This window comes from Balaenoptera borealis (genome assembly GCF_965194805.1).
Source record: "Balaenoptera borealis genome assembly, chromosome: 8".
NCBI lineage: Eukaryota > Metazoa > Chordata > Mammalia > Artiodactyla > Balaenopteridae > Balaenoptera > Balaenoptera borealis.
The window spans coordinates 120,702,088-120,722,538 of NC_138865.1; the positions used below are offsets into that span (position 1 = coordinate 120,702,088).

Genomic DNA, 20,451 nt, shown 5'->3' on the forward strand with positions numbered 1-20,451 from the left:
ACTTAATTTGCTCTTTGAAGAGGTCTCACTGCTCCTCCCCTCCAGGGTTTACTCCGGCCCAGTGTGGACACGGGCGGTACAGGGAGAGCCTCTTAAAGCCACTCACGCGGCAGTCGCCTGCACACAAACCGCTCGTCCGGCCCCTGGGCTCTGGGCCACCCAGGGCTGGCTGAGGCGGCCCCCGACACTCACCAGGCTGGAGGTGAAGCGCCCGTGGATCTCCTCGACCAGGGGCCGGATGCCGCTGGACACCAGCTCCGGCAGGATCTCCTCTGCGGGCAGAGCAGAGGGTCCTGAGGCCAGGCCCCCACCCCACGAGGCTTAGCATGAACCGCTGGGACTCCGGAGCGGGCGTCACCCGTGCCAGCAGGGTGCCTGGCACGGAGGGTCCCTGCCCCTCCCCCATCGGTTATAGCCGCGAGCAGGGCGCCTCTTGAATGCTGGCTTCCAGGGAGGGCGTGATGAGGGCAGGGCGGTCCTCACTGTAGGAGGCGAGGTGGGCCAGTAGCATGCAGATGCTCTCCACCACCTCCGGGTCATCCTGGTGGAGCTGGTACGTCTCCTGGATGAGGGTGAGGCCGCTGCCGCCCTCCTCGGGCATCACCACCTGCAGGGCCGCCAGCTCTGGGCGTGGGCAAGGGGGTGGATGGGGTGACAGTAGTACTGAACGTGTGGGGCTGTTGACAGCCCAGGGCACCTGGGGCAGCAAGAGCCTCAGCTGGCAGGGGACGCCACGCTGTCCTGCAGCGTGGGGACCGCCAAGGTCAGGCCTTTCCTGGCTCTGCATCTGCAGGTGTCCTCTGGTGGCATGTGCGCCCACCTTTCCATCCCGGTGGCCCCCAAGGCCAGTGTGCTTGTAGGGAGGGTGCTGGGGACAGTCCAGGGCACCTCCCCGGCCCGTGAGGAAGCCCGTCAGCGCGGGGTTAGGCCTGGCTCCTGGGGGGCTGGGGGCCCGTGTGAGCAGTGACCGTGATGTCACGTAGGTGTCAAATACTCCCGGAGCCCAGGGGGAAGCTGACCCTCCAGGGAGTCGACTTAACCGTCAACAGCCGGCAGGCGGCAAAGCCGAGATTCTCGGCTCGGGGCTCCCGCACGCTTGCTGGGTTCTGCCGACTCCACTCCTTGTTCACTGAGCTACATGCCTTTTGCTCTCAGGGCTTCAGCGCCCCACCCCATTTGATGGCGGCATCCCGGTGGGAGTGGGGGGCAGGCCCAGAGACCCCGCCCGCTCGGGAGGTTCTCTCCAGGAGTGAATATCACCGCACTCCAGGCCGAGTAGCAGGCAGAGACCTGCCAGCCTGCACACCCAGTGGGGGCCAGACCTCACAGGGGCCAAACTACCCCACACGGCCGGCAACCTCTGCCAGGCTCCAGGCCCCGAGTGTCCGTCAAGGCTCGTGGTGCCAAGTCGGGTGCAGAGCCTGGGGTTTGCGTGGAGGCGGAGTTCAGAGCCCTGTCCCCCGGGCTGTTTTCAGAGCCACACCCGGAGGGGAGCCTGCGCACACGCCAGGCATGTGGGTGGCAGGGAAGGTGGTCACGACGCAGAGTGGCACAGAACGGTAGGAAGTGAGGGTACGGAAAGTCTCCGTGGCGACGTCTGGGCGATGGGACTATAGGTGTTTCCCTTCCCTGTTCTGAGTGTGTGCGTGCTTTTGGTTTGCGGGCTGCCGGCAGGCATTGCTGGGGGAGTGTGCCTCCGCCTCCTAGTGGCAGCCCCGGCCGTCCCCAGGCTCACCAGACAGCTTCGCGAGGCTGGCCAGCGCCCGGTAGGCGTGGTTCACCAGCAGGACCCGGTCCTGGCGCACCCGGATGTTCTGCAGGAGAAGCACCACCACCTCTTCCAACTGCTGCTCCTTTATGCAGCCTGCGGAGGGCCGGCACGTGCCTCGTCTCGCGGGTCCGGGGCCACCTCTCCGGCCCCGGGGTCCCAGGCTGCTCACCCAGCAAGGACAGCAGCCACAGGACTGCACAGCCGGCCTCAGCCATCTCCGCGTCCGTGGGGTAGGTGGCCAGCACCTCAGCAATGAGGGCCGGGGCTTTCTCCAAGGGGGCCTTGTTCATGATGGCAGCTGGAACGGGACGGGGTGGAGGAGGGGACACCTACTCCTTGCTGGCGCAGAAGTTGGGGGGGGCAACCCCAGCCTGCTAGCCAGCCTGTAGGGTAGGAATCAGCAGGGCCCCCAAGGGGAGGTTTGGGGACCCCTGCGTGCCGGGTGTGGGCAGGGCTCTCCACGGTTGGGAGCCCTCTTTTCCTTAGGGAAAATGACCTCCCAGGTGCTGGAGGGCCAAGTGGGGCCTGGAGAGAGAGCGGCACGGCCTGGGAGCCCCCCCTTTCTGAATCAGAAATCAGGATAGTTTGTCCAGTGCTAAGGCCGACTTGTGAAACCAGGGACTGCGGAAATCCCACGATGTGTGTGAGCTGGAGGCTTCCATGGGCCGGGCACGAGGGGGTCCGAATATGAACCCACCCCTCCCCAGGATAGCACTTCCTGCCCCTGCCGGTGCAGCTTCTTCCGTCCACTCTCCCTCCTTTCTCTTCCTCTCCTCCCAGCTCTCGGGTGGTTAGGGAGAAGCGGAGGGAGGGCGGCCAGCCCCGGGCCCCACTCACCATCCACCAGCAGGGCCCAGAGCAGGCTTAGGCCGTTGATGCAGATGTCCCTGTTCCTGGGGAAGGTGTCCAGGTGCTGCAGGATGTGCTCACACAGCCCGGCCCTCTGCAGCTCATCTGTGGCCGCTCCTGTAGGTGGGCCTTGGAATCAGGACCACGGAGAACACCGCCTCGAGGAAGCCCTCCCTGGGGGCCACCCCCCTTCTCTGTGGTCCTAAGGCACAGCAACCCCATGCATCCCACACCAGTGGGTGCCTACTTGGCCAGTTTCATGCCCCGCATGAGACCCAGAAACAAGGATATGGTCCATCCCCTGGGCCGCCGTTCCAGCACCTCCCATCCCATTACTGGGCTGGGACCGCCCTCCAAAGCTTTCCTTCCAAGATGGGACCACGACTCTCGGGGTGATGACCTGACACTGTTTGCCAGGTGGTCCTGATTTACACCTGCTGTCCCAACATGGCTACTCATGGCTGCCCTTTTCACTTTTCAGCGTGGGGTCAATGAAATGTGGTAGATTGGTGAGTGTCGGGTGGGCTGGGGGCCGCGGGGCTCCAGGTGAGGCCCCAGCTTCCCTTTGGAGAGAGCGATGCCCACCCGGCTAGTGGCTGCAGGAGAGGAACATGTGTGAAGCCCTCGGTGGTGACCCTCTCCCCACACCGTCCCTCGGCCACTTGCTGGTGGCCTCTGTGGAGCGGGGCTGAGCGGGGCCGGTGGGGCAGCAAGGGCTGGAACCTGAAACACGTCGGCATGAAGCCCATGGTGGCGCCTGGCCGGTGCCCGTGCATGTTGACAGAGGGACACGTGACTGTGAACCTGGAAGCTGGGGACGGAGCAGCTGTCCCCTCGGGGCGGCCCTGCGCCGCCCGCCTGAGCCCTGCGCCCACGGGAGGGCGGCACCCACCCTGGCTGGCGACGATGGTGAGCAGGCTGTAGACCGTGACCAGGAGCTGCTGCTCTTCGGGGTGGCTCTGCAGGACGCTCAGCAGCGCGGGGGTGATGGCGCTGTCGCTCGGCACCGTGGCCGCCGGGTCCTGCCCCAGCGCTGCTCAGGCCGACAGAAGAGGCCCGTGAAGCCTGAGCTGGGGGCCACGGTGGGAAGGTGGCAGGCGGGGCTGGGGGTGGGGTCTCCGGGGAGGAAGCCAAGGTTGGGGTACCGCACAGGTCCCCATAAGTGCTTATTGCATGACCGAGCCAAGGACCGGAGGGCTGGGGGCCCTGCCAGGGCTGTGAGCACGTGCCAGAGTAGACGTTTATCACGTGCAGTGTAAAGCATTACATGGAAATTCAACCTAAATATTAAAGTGAGAAAGGCAGTGAAGTATTTCCAGTTTAAAAATCAGAGGCCAGGCCCTCGGGCTCTCAGCTCCAGCCTCTCCCATCCCTCCTCAGCTGCCCTCCTGGAAGCCCACGCCTGGGACCCCATCCCACCTGCCTGGGCTCACACCACAGGACCCCTATGACCAGCTCCCCGTTTCATGCCTAGAGATCAGCCAGAAGGGGGAGCAGCTGGTCCAGGGCCACAGAGGCAGGCCTTGGGCGGTGCCCCAGACTCCTGGTTGCGCCCTGCCTGTCATCCTGGGGTGGGGTTGGGTGGGCAGAGCAGGGCACAGGTGCCCAAAGGGTCAGACGCCAGGGCGATGATTGGCGTGGGAGGGTGGGGGCAGGAGCTGTGCCCCGAGCGTCTCGCCTGGCCCCGCCCGGAGCCCACCTTGGCCCAGGGTGCGGAGCAGCAGGGAGGAGGCACACAGCTGTATGTCAAGGATCCTCTCGTGCTGCTTCATGATGCCGATCAACACCTCCACCAGCTCCGCTGGCCACGGCACACCTGGCAGGGTGGGGGGCAGAGTGAGACTCGGCGTAGGAGCAGGTGGCGGGAAGGGGTATGGACCAGACCCTGATGGGAGTCTGCATCACACGTGGGCCCCTGGGTAGACGAGCAGATGGATGACCAGACACGATCAGTCAGGGTGTGTGGAGTGCCTGCCACGCGTCTGCCATAGGGATCTTCTTATTCCAGCAGCTCTACAAGATCGATCCTCATTTGACAGATGAGAAAACTGAGCGTCAGGGAGATGAGAGCCCTTGCTTTGAACCCAGCCTATCTGACTCCAGAGCCCTTGGCCGTTACTGCCCTAAGAAGGGACATCTGTGGGTCCCTTAGACCTTCCTCTGGGCCAGGGCGTGTGCTGGCGAGGGGGGGAGGCAGTGGTGGGCAGCCCGGGGTCCACACAGCTGCACCCCTTCCTAACTGCTGCCTCACCTTTCTCAGCCTGTGTCCTCCTGGTAAGAATGACAAGAACAAAAGTGCTGGCACCAGGGAAGCCAAGCCATGGCTAGCCCGTCTCCAAGCGAGGCTGTCTGAGGCAGGTGTGGCTCTGGGGTGACAGCCGAGGCCAGTCTTGGGAAGGGGCCCAGCAGCCTCTCTCACTCTCTCTGGGAAGGCAGAATCTCTTCCCATGGACTCTCTCCTGGCCACAGCCTTGCTCCAGATGGGGTCATGGGGAAGGAGAGGAAGGGGAAGGGAAATGACCAAGGTGAGGTCTGCTACCTCATTAGAGGGCTGGTACTGGGCCTTTATGATCTCTGCTGTCCCGGCCACTGGGACGACCATCTATGGAAGGATGGATGGGTGGACGGATGGAGAGACAGGTGGATGGATGGATGAGTGAGTGAATGAATGTAATATTCAGGCTGGTGAGACAGAGATTGAGGGCAGAGATTTTACGAACTCATGTTTTGGCAAAATTAAAAATATTAATACTCCTCGATGGAGAAAGTTGGGGGAAGAGGTGTTCTCCTGCACTCTTGAGAGGTGAGGAAGTTGGTGCATCGACAGAGGGCAATTTGCAGTATCTATGAAAACGTTAAGTATTCCCAGCCTGCACATCTGGGAATTTATCCTGCAGAAACACAGAGCACACACACACATACGCCCCGGGGTGGGCTGTATAACATGCTTATGATACCAGGAAATCGGCAACCACTCAAATGCCCAACCAGAGGAATGGCGGCAGAGACGGGGCGTCTATCAAGCATCCACGAAAAGCACGCGAGGGGAGGCCCCGAGACATGGTTCGGATGCCGAGCCACCCCACCACCCACTTGTCTGCTCAGTGAAAGCGGCGGCACAGGAGGAAGTCCAGGCTCCTGTTCCAAGCAGGTGGTAAAGCCGTGGATGCTCATGGGAATGTAAACCGGCGTCGGAAAGTACCAGCTAGGGAAGCTGGAGGGGCCGGGGCCCCGGGGCAAGGCGAGAGGGTGGCGGCTCTACCTTGCTGATCTTCAGACATTCTCAGGAGCCTCTTCATGGCCCTCTGCTGGACTTCGGGGTGGCTGGAGAAGCTCTGCATGACCTCTGCAGGGGACAGGGCAGCACGGGGAGGCGCCTTGGCTCAGGGACCCGCCTGCGGACTGGGGCACCGGGGGCCCATCCATGAGCGCCACTGCACAGACCCACGTGACCCGGCACGAGGTGGCGCCGTTCTCATCTTCACCTTCCCGGCCGAGCCACCTGTCCGAAGTCGAACCTGGATCTGCCTCAGAGCCCGCCCAGGGCGTGCTTCCACTCCACACCTCCCTCGGGTGACTCCCTCCAGGGCACTCAGGGCGATGGCCTTCAGCTGGACCCGGCTGTCTGCCTCCAAAGCCCGTGGCCACGAGACAGGGAGACTGAGCAGCTGGGGCCTCACGGGTCCCCTTCCCCAGAAAGGGGGGCAGAGGTGGCAGCCCACCAGGGACACGGAGGGATGGGGGGCGGAGCCACCCCGGAACTTGAAGATGACCTCCAGATCTGTTCTCTACCCAAGACCGTGGGTGTAGCCCCCAGCCTGGGCACGCGGAGTCTATCGTGTGCACCTTTGTGGGGGGCGGTGACCAGCCAGCACTGCGCCTGGAGTCTCAGGCCTGCACATGTCACATTGCACACGGAGCCCCTGGGCCGCTTCACCTTGCTGCAGGGCCATGCCTGCTGGTCCACATTGGCTGCTGTGCCGGCCCCAGTGTGAGCACCGTTCCGGGCATGTAGCAACCACACAGGAGGTGCTGCTGACTGGGGAAGACACTCCAGGCACCGGGCCGCCGCGTGCCGGGCGAGCAAGCAAAAGGTGCGGAGCCTGTGGTGGGGTGCGTGGCAGTGAGGGGGGCTGTTCGGTGATGTCGAGGACTGTGTGGCCGGAACGGGGGAGGCAGGCAGGGCCTGGCCACAGAGATGAACTCTGCTCTAGGTAAGCTCGGGGCTATCTGAGGGGGCGGGGGCCTGGCCACAGAGATGAACTCTGCTCTAGGTAAGCTCGGGGCTACCTGAGCGGGGCGGTTCCCTGAGCAAAGCAGTGCGTGGGATGGATGCCCACCGGCCATGTGTGAGGAGCAGTCCAGGGTGCTGGGGGGGGGGGCGTCACTGCCCCCCAGCTAAAGACAATGGGGTGCCGGGGCCACAGCGGCCTCTGGCGCCGCCCCCTCGGGGCCCCATCATCACCTAAGATGCTGGCAACGTTGCTTTCTAGCAGCATGTCGATGATGGACTCGGGCACCACCTGCCGGTGCAGCATCAGGGCACCGCTGGAGGACCTGAAGTCGCTGCTCACAAACGTGAAGTGAATCACGTCCCTGGGGAGGGGCAGAGAGCCGCCGACTGGCCCTGCGCCCGCTCTGCGCCCGCTCTGTGCCCGCCCTGCGCCCGCTCTGCGCCCGGCAGCTGCTGGGCCTCCACCTGCTTTGGGCACCCCTCCCAGCATCACAGTGCGTCCAGCGGGCACTGCAGCAATTCCCCCTCCAGGAGGGGCCAAGGGGGGACAGTGCTGGGCCCTGGCACTTGCACTCGCCTGGGCCCCTTCCTCCATAACATAGACCAAAAAAATCACAATTTCTGGCTGTGTTGGTATAAAGGTGAACATAACCCAGGATGGATCGTTTTGTTCTTCTGACTGTAAAATACATTAGAGTTAAAACATTTTCCTGGGCCCTGGGCTGTGCCTCCCGCAGCTGATGGCGAAGCTGGCCCTGTCTGTCTCGCGCGCAGAGATGTGGCCGCAGTTTGGGACGGTCCAAACTGGAGGGGCCGCTGTCCATGGATGGAGCGCTTTGTGGTGGTGAAACCCCAAGTGCACGCGTAGACTGACAGAGTGAAATGCGACCCCAGGGCCTGAGCTCACCTGATGGTTATTCGCTCCGACGGGTCGGCCTGGAGCATCAGAGGCAAAAGGGAACTGAAGATTTTCGCATCGGGGACCCTCCTCTCCTCCATGGTCCTCAGGACACCCCTCAGGCCGTCGGGGGAACTCCGGATGGACTTCCGCAGACGCATGGCTTCCGTGCTCTAGGAGGAGAGAGGGGACCACCTGTGCCCCTCCTCAGCTAAAAGAAGGTGGCCTGACCTCGGGCAGAGGGGAGGCGACGTGGCCGCCGCCGTCAGGAACGCACAGAGGCCACCTGCGCCCCAGGGTTCTTGTACGAAGAAGAAATGGAGGTTCAGAGAAAAGCAAGTGGCCATCTCACTGGCTGGAGGGAGCAGGGGAACAGCCCACCGTCCACGGCCGGACTCCCACTGTGGGCCGGTGAGTGCACCCGAACTCAGCTGTTCTTGTCCATAAGGGGGCGCTGTTTGGGCGGTGAATGTTACCATCACCGTCATCACCACCACACGAGGGCCCAGCAGGCCCAAATGCGGGGTCCTCCGGCAGCTGGGGCAGCGGGGGGCCTCCACACAGCCCCACAGAGGCACTCAGCGTGGGCAGGAGGATGCCGGCGGGAAGAACACGCCCCTTTCAGGGCCGGGGGTGGGCAGAGCCTGGCTCCCTGGGGCTGTGGGGAGTGGGGTTCAGGTGTGGCGGGGAGGGGTGGTCGGAAGGCCCCTCACATCCAGGAAGGAGCAGCCGGCCATGTCGAGAATGATGCAGCCCAGGGACCAGATGTCAGATTTCTGGCTGAAGGAGAAGTTGAGGGCTTCGGGGGCCATCCAGGACTTGTGAAAGGGGTCTGTTGGCAGGAGTGAAGTGGGGGATGCGTGAGCCCCGCGCTCCCTGGGGAAGCAAGCAGCTTGAAAAACGAGCCCTCCATCACCCTTCTCCAGGGAGGGAGAGACGTGCTATCTGAGGGGGAAAAGGAAGAGGCCCCCTGGTCAGTAAGATCCTGGCCCTTGATCTTCAGCCAGTGAGGCTGCCCATCTCGGCAGGGGCCCACCAGGCTGGCCGTGTGCGCATCTGTGTCCCACTACAGCTGCAGAAATAGTCGGAAGGGGCATGTGCCACGAAGGCTAAACTCTGCACCCTCCATAAACGTCTTGCCCCTCCCAACATTTAGTCGGGACCTTGGGGCAATGTTCCAGTTGCCCTGCCCTAGTTTCTAAACCTGAACCCCTGGGACTTCTCTGGCGGTCCAGTGGTAAAGACTCTGCGCTTCCACTGCCGGGGGCACGGGTTCGATACCTGGTCGGGGAACTAAGATCCCGCATGCTGCACAGTGCGGCCAAAAAATACATACATACATACATAAACAAACAAACCTGAACTCCAGACAGGGAGCCAAAGGAACAGGGTCCCCGGCCCAGCTCTACGAGTGCCTGACAGGCCTCAGGCAGCCCCTCCCTCTCCGGACCTCCACTCCCCAAACGAAGAGCAAAGGGGTGGGCTCCAAGGGCCCCTGCCACCTACACCCATCCACTCACCTGCCCACCCACCTGTCTACCCACACCCACCTATCCATCCTTCCACCCATCTATCCATCTGTTCATCTATCTGCATGTCCATCTATCCACGTGTCCATCCACCCACCCACTCATCTATCCATCCATCCATCTGTCCATCCACCCACCCACCCACCCGTCCATCCATCCCCCAAGGACAGCGTGCCACTGGTCCCTGCCAGCCCGGGACTCTGGAGTTCTCCACTGGAGAGTTGCTCTCTCCACCCCTGATAGCCGTTATAGGGTTGAAGCCCAGCTCCCTTTGCCCTGTTGTCTTTTTAAAGGAAGGAAAACTTCTCTCCCCTGACTGCGCACCTTTACCACCTCCTGGGTTATTTTGAGACTCAGTAAAGTAATCCAGCCCGAACCATTGCCTGCCGTCCACCAGCCCTCCCTCTGTGCATGTCAGTTTCCTTCCTTCTGAGGCCTGCCTTGCCCCTTCTTGAAGGTTAACATTTTCTGAGTGTCTTTTGGACCCTGCAGCCCCCCCGCCCCACGGTGGTGCTTCATCTCAGCTACAATCCAGGCAAGGGGGTCTGTGGGGACCTTCTGAGCAGGGAGAGGTTTGCTGTTGCCTTGTTCCAGCACTTAGAGTGGCCACTGCCCTTGGACTCCAGGGGCGACCCACTCGGTTGAATGGGGCCCTCCCCCAGTGCTCCCCAGCCACCACTGTCCCCCGGCTGGGAGGACGCCAGGCACCTTCCTCTGCACGGACATTCCACTTGGCTACGTCGCTCATGAGTGCGTTGGAGCTCAGGTCCTGCAGTTTGCAGTGGTAGCTGCTGACCAGGGCGATGTTGGAGGGCTTGAGGTTCCTGAAACCGAGAGGCGCGCCCTTCCACCCACCGCCCGGCAGGGCCACATCCGTCTGTGAACCCTCCGCACCCGCCACACCCAGGGCCGCCGCAGCAGCCCACACCCCTCCTCCTCTCTCCTCAGTAAATGCCCTGTTCAGCCACTTTTTAAATATTGTTTCCTGTAAGCATAAATATACTGTTATTTCAAATGGGAAAAACAAGCCAACTACAAGTAAGGAAACACCCGATCCTTTCGTGATCCCTCCGCTAACGTCCTTCCAGATCTCAGCTGCGAGTTTGTTTGGGGACTGGCTTTCCATCATTTCGTAAGGTCCAGTGACATTAACACGGAATCTCGAGCATTTCCTTCCTACATTTGATTCACACAGTTTTCTCTCCTCCTTTAAATATGGCACTGATCCTTCAAATCACGATTCCGAAGAATGAAACTGGCAGGTCGAAAGCTCAGCCTGGGAGTGCCCAGAGGCCCTCGGGCGGCCTAATCTCTCCTCAGTGCTGTTATCTGGTTCTTCCCTTGCACTTTAGAACCAACTGCCAGGTCTGTGCATGGAGAGGGTCGTGGAGGGGGTGACATTCTCTTTAAGCCAGGGAGGTGCTCTGGGAGGGGGAGGGGCCCATCCTTGTCCCAGGTGCACCTCTCTCCCTTGGGCCCGCGCCCAGGCGCTGCCACCAGGAGGTGCCACCCCCAGGAGGTGCCTTTTCTCCTCAAGCAGCCTGGCCGCCCGGTCACCTGTGGATGATGTCCAGCTGGTGCAGGTACTCCAGCGCATTCAACACCTGGCCCAGCACGTTCTGCATCCACTGGGGAAAGAGCGAGAGATGCCAGGACTGGGGGACCTGAAAGCTCCCAGGTGGGCCTCCCAGCTGCTCTTCTTAGGCAGGTCAGTGGCCACTCAGAGCAGCCAGCAGGGTCGCAGCCAGTTCCCGCCCTGCGTCTTGAGATGGGCCTGAAGTGAGCGGCCAACAGCTCAGAGCCAGTGCAGGAGCTTCTGCTGCAGGCTGCTTCAAGGCCCTCCGGACAGAAATGCCCTGTTAGCTGGCGACGCCCTGGTCTCCAGACCCCCACTCCTGTCTCCAGGAGACCCGGGGGCCCTGGGGCTCTAGGCCCACCCGGGCCCCACCCCATGGGTACCAGAGATGCTGAAGCCTGCAGCTGCTACTTGGGGTTTGCCTCTCCAGGGCATTAGAATGGAAAGAGCCCTGAGAGAGAACATTCTGAAAGCAGTTTGTGTCAGACACAAGATCCACCTGGTTTCCAGGGCAGTGATTTTCAAACCGTGTTCCTAGGAACCCTGGATTCCACCTGGGGTGTCAAGAGAGGGGCTGAGCAGGCAGGACCCCGGGGTTCCTGCCACGCCACCTTCCACTGACACCCAGACCCCTGACTAGAGTAGCTCTGCTTTCCTTACTGGGGGTTCTGAGAACATTTTTGTGCTCGACAGGGTTCTACTACAAACAGAAAGTTTGAAACCCACTCAGAGGCTGTCTCTGAGGCCCACTTTGGGAGAGGAGCTGCGTGCCCCTCGGAACCCCCCAGCAGGGTCGCAGTGCCTGGAGGCCCAACAGAACAGAGGCGTGTTCAGAGCAAAAGCAGGCAAAATTTATTTGGGGTGGTCATAGACCTAAATGTGAAAGCAAGATGGAACCAGCTCCCAGGGCAACAGAGGAAAATATCGTCATGACCTTGGGGCGGGGAAGGCTTCTCTAAAGGCTCAGAAGGCACCAACCACAGAGGAAACACTGATGAACCAGAGTTCATTACAATTAAGAGAGTGAACTGGCAAGCCACAGACTGGGAGAGGACATCTGGACACCGTGTCCATAATATATAAAGAGCTCCTACAAATCAACAAGAAAAGACGGACAACCCTAATGTTTAAGTGGGCAAGAGACCTGAACAGGCAGAAAAGAAGATATCCAAATGGCCAAAAAGTGCTCACCGTGACTACTCAAAATAATTGAAACTAAAATGTAATTTTTAATTAAAATTAACAAGACTGACACAGTGAAATGTGGGCCAGGATGCAGAGCCGGAAGACTCACAACTTGGGATGAGAGTCAACACCGAGTCAACCAACCATCCTGGAAAACTGGGACACTGGCTACGGCAGCACACGCACCGACTCTGTGACCCAACAACTCCATGGTCACCCAGAAAATGAAGGCTTAGGTCCATCAAAACACATGCCCAGCAGTGTTCATGGCAGCCCTTCTTCATAATAGCCCCAAACTGGAAGCAACCCAGATGCTCACAGCGCTGGACCAGATACACTGATGGTGATGTGGCCATCGACAGAGCGGCCCCTGGCCATGGGGAGGGATGATCTCCTGACACACTCACAGGTGGGTAAATCTCAAAGCACGGGATGAACGCGAGAAACCAGACACAAGCAAACAACGTGCTGTATGAGCCCATTTATGAGAACTTCAGGGGTAGGCAGAAGGATCTCTGGAGGCCGAAGTCGAACCCTGGCTGGTACTGGCTGGGACTGTCTGGAGGTCCAGGAACGCTCTGACCTCATGTGAGGGAGGGGACGGGAGTGTCTGCCTATGCAGAACGCACCAAGGTGTACACTTAAGATCTGTGCACATTACGGTATGCAAATACCTTCATTCATAACTGTCAGAAGAAATGAGACCAGACTCATCGGTGCCTGCCCCTCTACCCCCCGCTGTGGGGCCTGTGGCATCACAGGGTCCAGGCAGCCCCCAGGCCTGGTGCCCCAGAAAGTCTGTCTTACCTGGGAGTCAATGACTCTCTTTGCCGCCCTCTTCTTCTCAATGACATCCTGGAAGCTTCCCTCGTGGAACTCCATCACCAGGCAAAGGAACAGAGAGGAGATCTGCAGGGGACACAGCCCCTTAGCCAGGTGCCGAGTTCTGGCCCCCAGAGGCCCAGGCCTGGGGGCTTCTGGGCCATCACCCACTCCAGGTCTTTCCTCCCAGCCAGGCCACCACCGGCAGTGGCTATGGGAGGATGCCCCCTTCTGGGGGGGGCGGTGGCGGGACAGGCCCTCCTGAGCAGTTCCCGCATCCGCCTCCTCTCTCCTCCCCCCACCCCCTTCCCCCCCATCTACACTAAGCCGCATGGACATTTCCTAAAGGTGCGCGGGGTCTCCTGGCCACCGCACACGTAGACCACTGTGCCTGGGGCACCGGGTCCTTCGTCCCTTAGGGCTCAGCTGAGATCCACTCCTCCCTCTGAGGGGCCTGCACCCGACGGGACCCCAGCAGCCCCCGTCAGGCCTCTCAGAGCACCCTGCCTTTCCTCCCGCAGTGACATGTCCTCTTGGCTTCTCTGTGTCCCCCTTGAGAGCGTGAGGGGGTGCTCAGAAAATACTTGGGGGTACAGGTGGTGAGGGTCCCTCCCCACAGCTTTCCTCAGGGCCCAGCTGAAGGGGAGGGGGCCCCTCCACTCCTCCCGGCCCCTCCCTCTGTTGTCAGCCCAGATGGGTGTCTGACTGTGGTGTCACACCTGGCCCCCTTCCCCTCCAGCCCCCCACATCCCCCAGCTCAGCCCCATGTGGAGTAACCGGCAAGCTTCCGGCTCCTTGAAGATGAGAAGTCAGCCCGATGGGACCAAGCACGGGGCTCGGGGCGACCAGACCCAGACTGGAATCCTGCTCGGTTGTCGCCAGCTGGTTTCTCCCAGCCTCCACTTCTTCCAGAAAGTGGGACAGTGACCCTCCTACGCAGAGGCTGTGGGGCGCACGTGAGATGATGCCCAGAGAGCCCCCGGCGTGGCCCGGTGAGCGCTGAGTCGGGGGAGCCGCGCTTAGCGCCGCGGCCATCGGCGCTGGAGGCGCACGGCGGGGGGTGCTCTGTGCCCGCCCCGAGTGCCTGCTGAGCCCGCGGCGTCGGCTCTGACCCACCTCACTGTTCCACACGATGAAGAGCTCCTGGTAGATGGAGACGTGGGCGTGCTGAAGCTTCAGCAGCGGCATCAACTGCAGGGCGAGGCCAGAGAAAGTGGAGATGTTAGAGAAACACTGCTTCCAGAGGCGCTTCTGTCACACGTCCCAACAAAAACCACAAGCTTCCAGCTCTGAGCGCGGGCCCAGGGAGGGTGGGCAGCCGGAGGTTAGGGGCCAGACAGCCCAGGGTAGGTCCTGTCTCTGGCACGTGCTGGCTGTGCTGTGTGACTGCGGAGAGGCTCCTCAACCTCTCTGAGCCTCCCAGCCTCATCTGGAAACGGCAGTAACGGTGGTATCTGCCTCACAGGGGTGTCAGGAGGACTAGGGAAGCCGATGCAGGCAGAGTGCCTGGCGCGCTGGAAACAAACACAGTCCAGGTTGGCTGAAGAAGGGCGCGTGGCCAACGGGAGGCCGGCCGCTGCTGCTGTGCCCAGGCCACCTGGCCTCCTGGCTGTGTACACTAGAGGTCCCAGGGCCGCTGCCCTCAGCTCAAAGTGCTTTGCAAACGAACACAATTAGGCAGCAAAAACGGCTCCCTTAGCGACTTGGGCCAGACGGACAGCTGCTTATGATGGCAGGTTGGGTGTGAAAGGAGGTCGCCTAGTGGGGTGGGGGAGGGAGAGGGGGCTGTGATGCTGGGGGGCGCACGGGACGGCCCCCCACATTCTTTCTTTCATGAATGTGGCCTGGGTCCATCACCACGTGTCAGACACACTGTGGACAGAAGAGCTGTTTGCTGGCAAAGCTCAAAAGCTGGTGATTCCAGAAAAAAGACAAACAAGTGACCATTAGATAGGAAGGGAGACATTTAACCTCATGTGAAATTGAAGAAAAGCAGAGAAAAATGACGCAGAGCCTTTGCCGGCAAATCGAAGTATATGCAGCTGTTTCTGCTATTATTATAAATCAGGATGTTACTGTCAGTTCTGACTGGCAGATTTAAGGAACGTAAAAGAGTTTATATTTTCTTTGTTAACCAATTCTCTATTTTCCAAATGTTCTATTGTAACTGATACTTTTACAATTGAAGAAAAAAATCTTTTAAAAGATGGTTATTGGTACCTCAGCCTAGGGACCTAGCCAACATTTAAAGGTTATCATTTTCTCTGAGAACATATATTCTAAATTGTCAGCACCTGGATTTAGAAATGAGTGTTTCGTACACAGACTCCCTTCATGACCTGGAGGCCTCTGACTTCATAGCACAGGGCAAGAGCTGGTTCTGACCCTCCATGCCTCCACCAGGCTTCCACCCATCACGCCACAGTGGGGTGCAGAACAGTCTCTGTGTGTCCTGCATCATGTTCTGTAGAGAGGGAACCACCCAGAGAGTTACCTCCTCCAGGGCCTCGTTGGCCTGATGCTCGTCAATGCACTCCACCTGCAGGGCCACAAGAGCACTAGGTTGGTAAACGTGCAGTAAACACCCCCGTCATCATCATGACCGCCATCACCACCATCACCACCACCACCATCACCATCACCATCATAATCACTATCATCACCACCACCATCACCACATCACCACCATCACCACCACCACCACCACCGCCATCACCACCACCACCATCACCATCACCACTATCACCACCACCACCACCACCATCACCACCACCGCCATCGCCATCGCCACTGCCACCACCATCACCACCACCACCACCATCACCACCATCACCACCACCACCACCATCACCACCACCACCATCACCATCACCATCATAATCACTATCATCACCTGCATCACCACATCATCACCATCACCACCATCACCATTACCATCATAATCACTATCATCACCACCACCATCACCACATCACCACCATCACCACCACCACCACCACCGCCATCACCACCACCACCATCACCATCACCACTATCACCACCACCACCACCACCACCATCACCATCGCCACCGCCACCACCATCACCACCACCACCACCACCATCACCACATCATCACCACATCATCACCATCACCACCACCACCACCACCATCACCACCACCAACACCACCATCACCACCACCACCATCACCATCGCCACCGCCACCACCATCACCACCACCACCACCATCACCACCATCACCACCACCACCATCACCATCACCACCGCCACCACCATCACCATCACCATCACCACCACCATTACCACCACCACCATCACCATCATAATCACTATCATCACCACCACCATCACCACATCCTCACCACATCATCACCATCACCATCACCATTATCACCACCACTATCATCATCACCATCATTATTCACCAGGGCTGCCAGGCGCCTATATTCATGCCCCATCACATGCCACCAGATGGGGCCTGGAGATGTTCCTAAGGAAGGGATCCAAAAATCCTTTGAGCAATGAGATCACCTTTGCTCCTATTGCAAGGATAAGTTTAGGATAACATAACATAACCTCCAAGGAATCATTAGAGGATCCATTTTCAGACCATCTTGAAAGCAGGGGAGAAAACAATGTGTTGCCCCCAGAGCCAAAGAGCTCTGCTCTGGTCGGCAAAGTATCAGCCTCTTCACTGTATTCCTCATCCGTACTGGGAGGCTTGTCCCTGTCACTGAATGTGGGCGGTGGGGAACGCGTGGAGAGGGAGAGAGGGTGGTGGTCAGGGCAGCACCGAAATTTGAGTCTGCAACATACTTGGTGGCAAAGACTGTGGGTTCATACTGTCACCGCATCTTACCAGATCCTTACCCAGAACTTTTGCTCATAAGATTTACAAATGAAAAACTCCTGTAACTGGGGTGATCGTAGATGAAAATGCAGTTAGTGGGTGATTCCCCAATCCACGTAAAGACCCCAGATGGGGCGGCACCACACATCCCTTCCTTCTGTTCCAGGGGCTCGTGCTGAAGTCATTTTGGCCAAAAACATATTGAAAGCCTTCAAATTACCACCTCTTTTGACCTAGAAATCCCACCCCTAGGAATTTATCCCAAGAAAATCATGGATCCTCAAAAAAATTAACTCTAAGCTTGTTTATCAGAGTTGCTTATACAGAGTGAAAAATCGAGAACAAGCTAAGCCCTTATCGCCCTGAGTGGATGGGTTGGGTCAGTCATGGTACATCAAGCAGGGGGGTCCATACGGCCACCAGAGCCAGGGAAGGAGGAAGATGTGTCAGCAGTACCAACAACATCTGCCATACACTGAGTGGGGAAAAGCACATTATCAAGTTCAGCACCATTCTTTCTTGTAATATTTATTTATTTATTTATTTGGATCTTAGTTGCGGCACGTGGGATCTTCATTGTCGCGTGCGGGACCTTAGTTGCAGCATGTGGGATCTAGTTCCCTGACCAGGGATCAAACCCGGGGCCCCTGCACTGGGAGCGCAGAGTCTTAGCCACTGGACCACCAGGGAAGTCCCAGCACGATTCTTGTAAAAAACCAAGAATTTTATAAATGCTTACCAAAAAACCCTGAAAGGATATACAACCCCGTTCCTCCATTTTGTTTAGAAAGATTGACTGACTTTTAAAAAAGCTCCTTGGGATTGACATATACACTAATATGTATAAAATGGATAACTAATAACCTGCTGTATAAAAAAATAAATAAAATAAAATTCAAAAGAAAGAATGAAGCTCCTTGATGGTGAAGGCAGTCACCCATCCTGCCCCATGGGCCCGTGAGACAACGGGGCAACTCCACAGCCGGCCAGCAGTGGAGCAGGAGGCCGGTAGAACTTCCGGCCCTGCTGCCTCGGGGCTGAGCTGCTGCAGAGACGGGAGGCCTGGCAGGGGGGAAGGGCGCCCGCAGCGGCCACCAGCGAAGCTCTTCCCTAGACCCTCCATTCGTCTGGACTGCCTGGTCTTGGACACGCTAAGGGCTCTCCTCCTGCAGGTGTGCACTCCACCCGGCCGTGCCAGCCCTGGTGAGGAGGTGAAGGAAGGGCCCGGGGTCAGCGTTCTGTCCTTAAACCTGTGTGACCTTGGGCAAGTCCCTGGCCACCCCCTCCAGCCTCCCTATCCTTGGCTGTAAAGCGGGGTCATCAGTCCCGCTTTGCTGAGGTGGCGGGAGATGAAAGAAGACGATGCTGCTGCCGGGCGCGATGTCCGCGTCAATGGTGGGTACGGTTGCTGGTGGAGCGAACGTGAGCTTTCCTTCTCCATCAGGGTGAGAGAGGTGAGTCGGCGGGGAAGCCCGAGGAGCCTCGTGTCACCCCCCCATCCCCGTCTATCCGCCCCCCCCAGCCCGCTGGATCTTCCTTCGTGACTGCTGGCGGAGAGGAACCCGCTGTCACATCGCCTTTCTCTTACATGGGGATGATCGGTGTGTGTTTGGGGAGCCAGCCCCACTGGGTGCCACAGGCACGGCCTCTTACCTGCTTTATCACGTGCTTTACTTTGGTTTTTGTCTCCTCCACCAGAAGGTTCACCCCCAAGGCCCCAGGATTCAGCCAGTCCAAAATCTACCAGCAAAAGAGAAGCGTTCAGGAAAGCGTACACAGCTTTTCACTTTCCAAAGCGTGCCCACCTCCAGTGTCTTTTCCGGTCCTCCTAACTGACTTCCCTCGTGGGCTGGCAAACGAGGAAATGGCCCAGAAGGCTGAGGAGGCCTGTGAAGGCAGAACCCGAGCCCATCTCTTTGAGGTCGACTCTGGAGCTCTGTCCACCACCCCACACCCCTTCTCCAGTCTGTGGTGAGGACCTGCAAGGCATCCAAGAGCCAGCACCTCCCTGGGGCAGAGGGTTTCTTCACTCTCTCTAGCCCCCTAGGATCCCAGCTTCCGGCATCCACCTCCAAACTGGGCAACCAAACAAGAAAGTAACTGGTCCATAATTGGTGCAATCATAGTCACAGCCGTGTGTGTGCCTGGCACGTGCCAAGCACTTTACAGCCACCCACGCAGTCAGCGCTGTTGCTATCTCCTTGTTTACACTGGAGGAAACTGAGGCACAGGGAGCAGGGTCCTTGCCTGAGGCTACAACACTAATAACTGAGAGGGCCGGGAGTCGACTGGAACTCTGGGGTCTGACTCCAGAGCTGGCGCATCGAGCCAGACCTGCAGAGAGATGGCCGCCATGCCAGAACTCTGCACAAGGAGGCTGAGGGATAGGTGAGGGTGGATGATGGGATTACAGTCATCAGAGGATGGGGGGAAGGGGGCAGGATGCCGAGGAGGGCACATAGGGGGTGGAACCCCGCGTCTAAGGATTCTCAGAGTCCAGAAAAGTTTCAGGATTCTGTAATCCAGCCCCTGTGGCAGCCTGAATCCCGCTCAGGGAATAACAGGGGTGTTGTACTGAGCAGCTTACGCTGGTGTAAGAATGCACACTTAAGCATTCTTAAGGGGCAAATTAAACAGTAAAATGCACCCCTGTCTTCGGATCAAGTCTTTTTTTTTCCCCCCTGAAAAAGTAACTACTTTTAAAATTCTCTGGTCACCCAGAAACTCACCTGCTTTACCACTGGCTGACACCCCATAGTCTCCCACACAAAGGGAATTCTCACAAAGTGAGAAAAATCTAACTGACCAATTATTGTCAAATTAATGAATTTTTTACAGAGACTGACTCTAACAGTTAAAAAAATTGACATCTTAGTTAAACATTCATTTATTTTTATTTTGCAGCTTTCCTTTTGTTTTGTGAATTTTTCACGTCCTAAACATTTTCACAGGCCCTGGAAAAGGCCCAAGTTCCCCCAGCTAGGGACTACTGATGGGGTGTTTTAGGAGTCTGGGGGCATCTGATTATGAATTCTGAACGTTCTAGGGTGTCCTGTCTCTATGGGCCGAAGCACATGGACCCATGGGTGAAAAGGATGAAGGTGTTCTCCATCCTCCATATTCAGACTGGAGAGGCCTTATTTTCATCCACCATTTTAGAAAGGGGGAAACCCAGGCCCAGAGGGGCAAAGGGCACCCCGGAGGTCACGTCTGGAGGTACCCGAGGTCACCCTATGAGCTAGAAGCAAACACTGGCTGCAACACGGGGCCCTTGCCTCCTTGGGGTCGGACGTGGTCACTGGCCCCTCGTGACCGTTAAACCGGTAGGGGGCCGGGGGTGGCGGCAGGAGATCCAGGTCCTGGGCTCGCCCCTGTCCGTCGGCCCCTCGTCGCCCCCGCCTCCCCACCAGCGGACAACTTGGCACCTGGTACTTTTCCATGGTGTCTTGCGGGGAGACTCCCGGCCTCCCTGCCCCTCCACTGGGCGCTGGGGTGCACCGGTAGCCCGAGCCGAGTCGGACCCTGAACTGAGCATGCTCAGTCTGGCCCGCGTCCGGTGAGCGCCCATCCCCCACGCTGGGGGCGCCCCTCAGCCCCGGGTGCTGGCCTGATCCGGGGACCCTCCCTGCCCGAACAGTGTCACAGTGCCCGCTGGGGCACCCGCGCGTCTGCAGCAGGCCGGCCCTCAGGGAGGAGCGGGCGGAGCCTCGAGCGGGGGGGCGGGGCCTCGAGTG

General features: G+C 59.0%; 1 protein-coding gene across 1 annotated transcript; it reads right to left on the reverse strand.

The window, feature by feature from the left end:
- Window positions 1–102: 102 nt before the first annotated feature.
- Window positions 103–20,253, reverse strand: STKLD1 (serine/threonine kinase like domain containing 1; the record flags this gene model as incomplete). Its single annotated transcript, XM_082400644.1, is given in 19 exon segments — window positions 103–272; window positions 484–624; window positions 1,736–1,931; window positions 1,933–2,069; window positions 2,609–2,737; window positions 3,513–3,653; window positions 4,242–4,436; window positions 5,883–5,997; window positions 6,106–6,245; window positions 7,086–7,216; window positions 7,762–7,925; window positions 8,466–8,584; window positions 9,990–10,105; window positions 10,839–10,909; window positions 12,850–12,951; window positions 13,981–14,055; window positions 15,359–15,403; window positions 18,371–18,457; window positions 20,143–20,253. Coding segments are annotated over 19 exon segments (2,289 nt in total). The 5' UTR covers window positions 20,158–20,253.
- Between the last annotated feature and the right edge of the window lie 198 nt (window positions 20,254–20,451).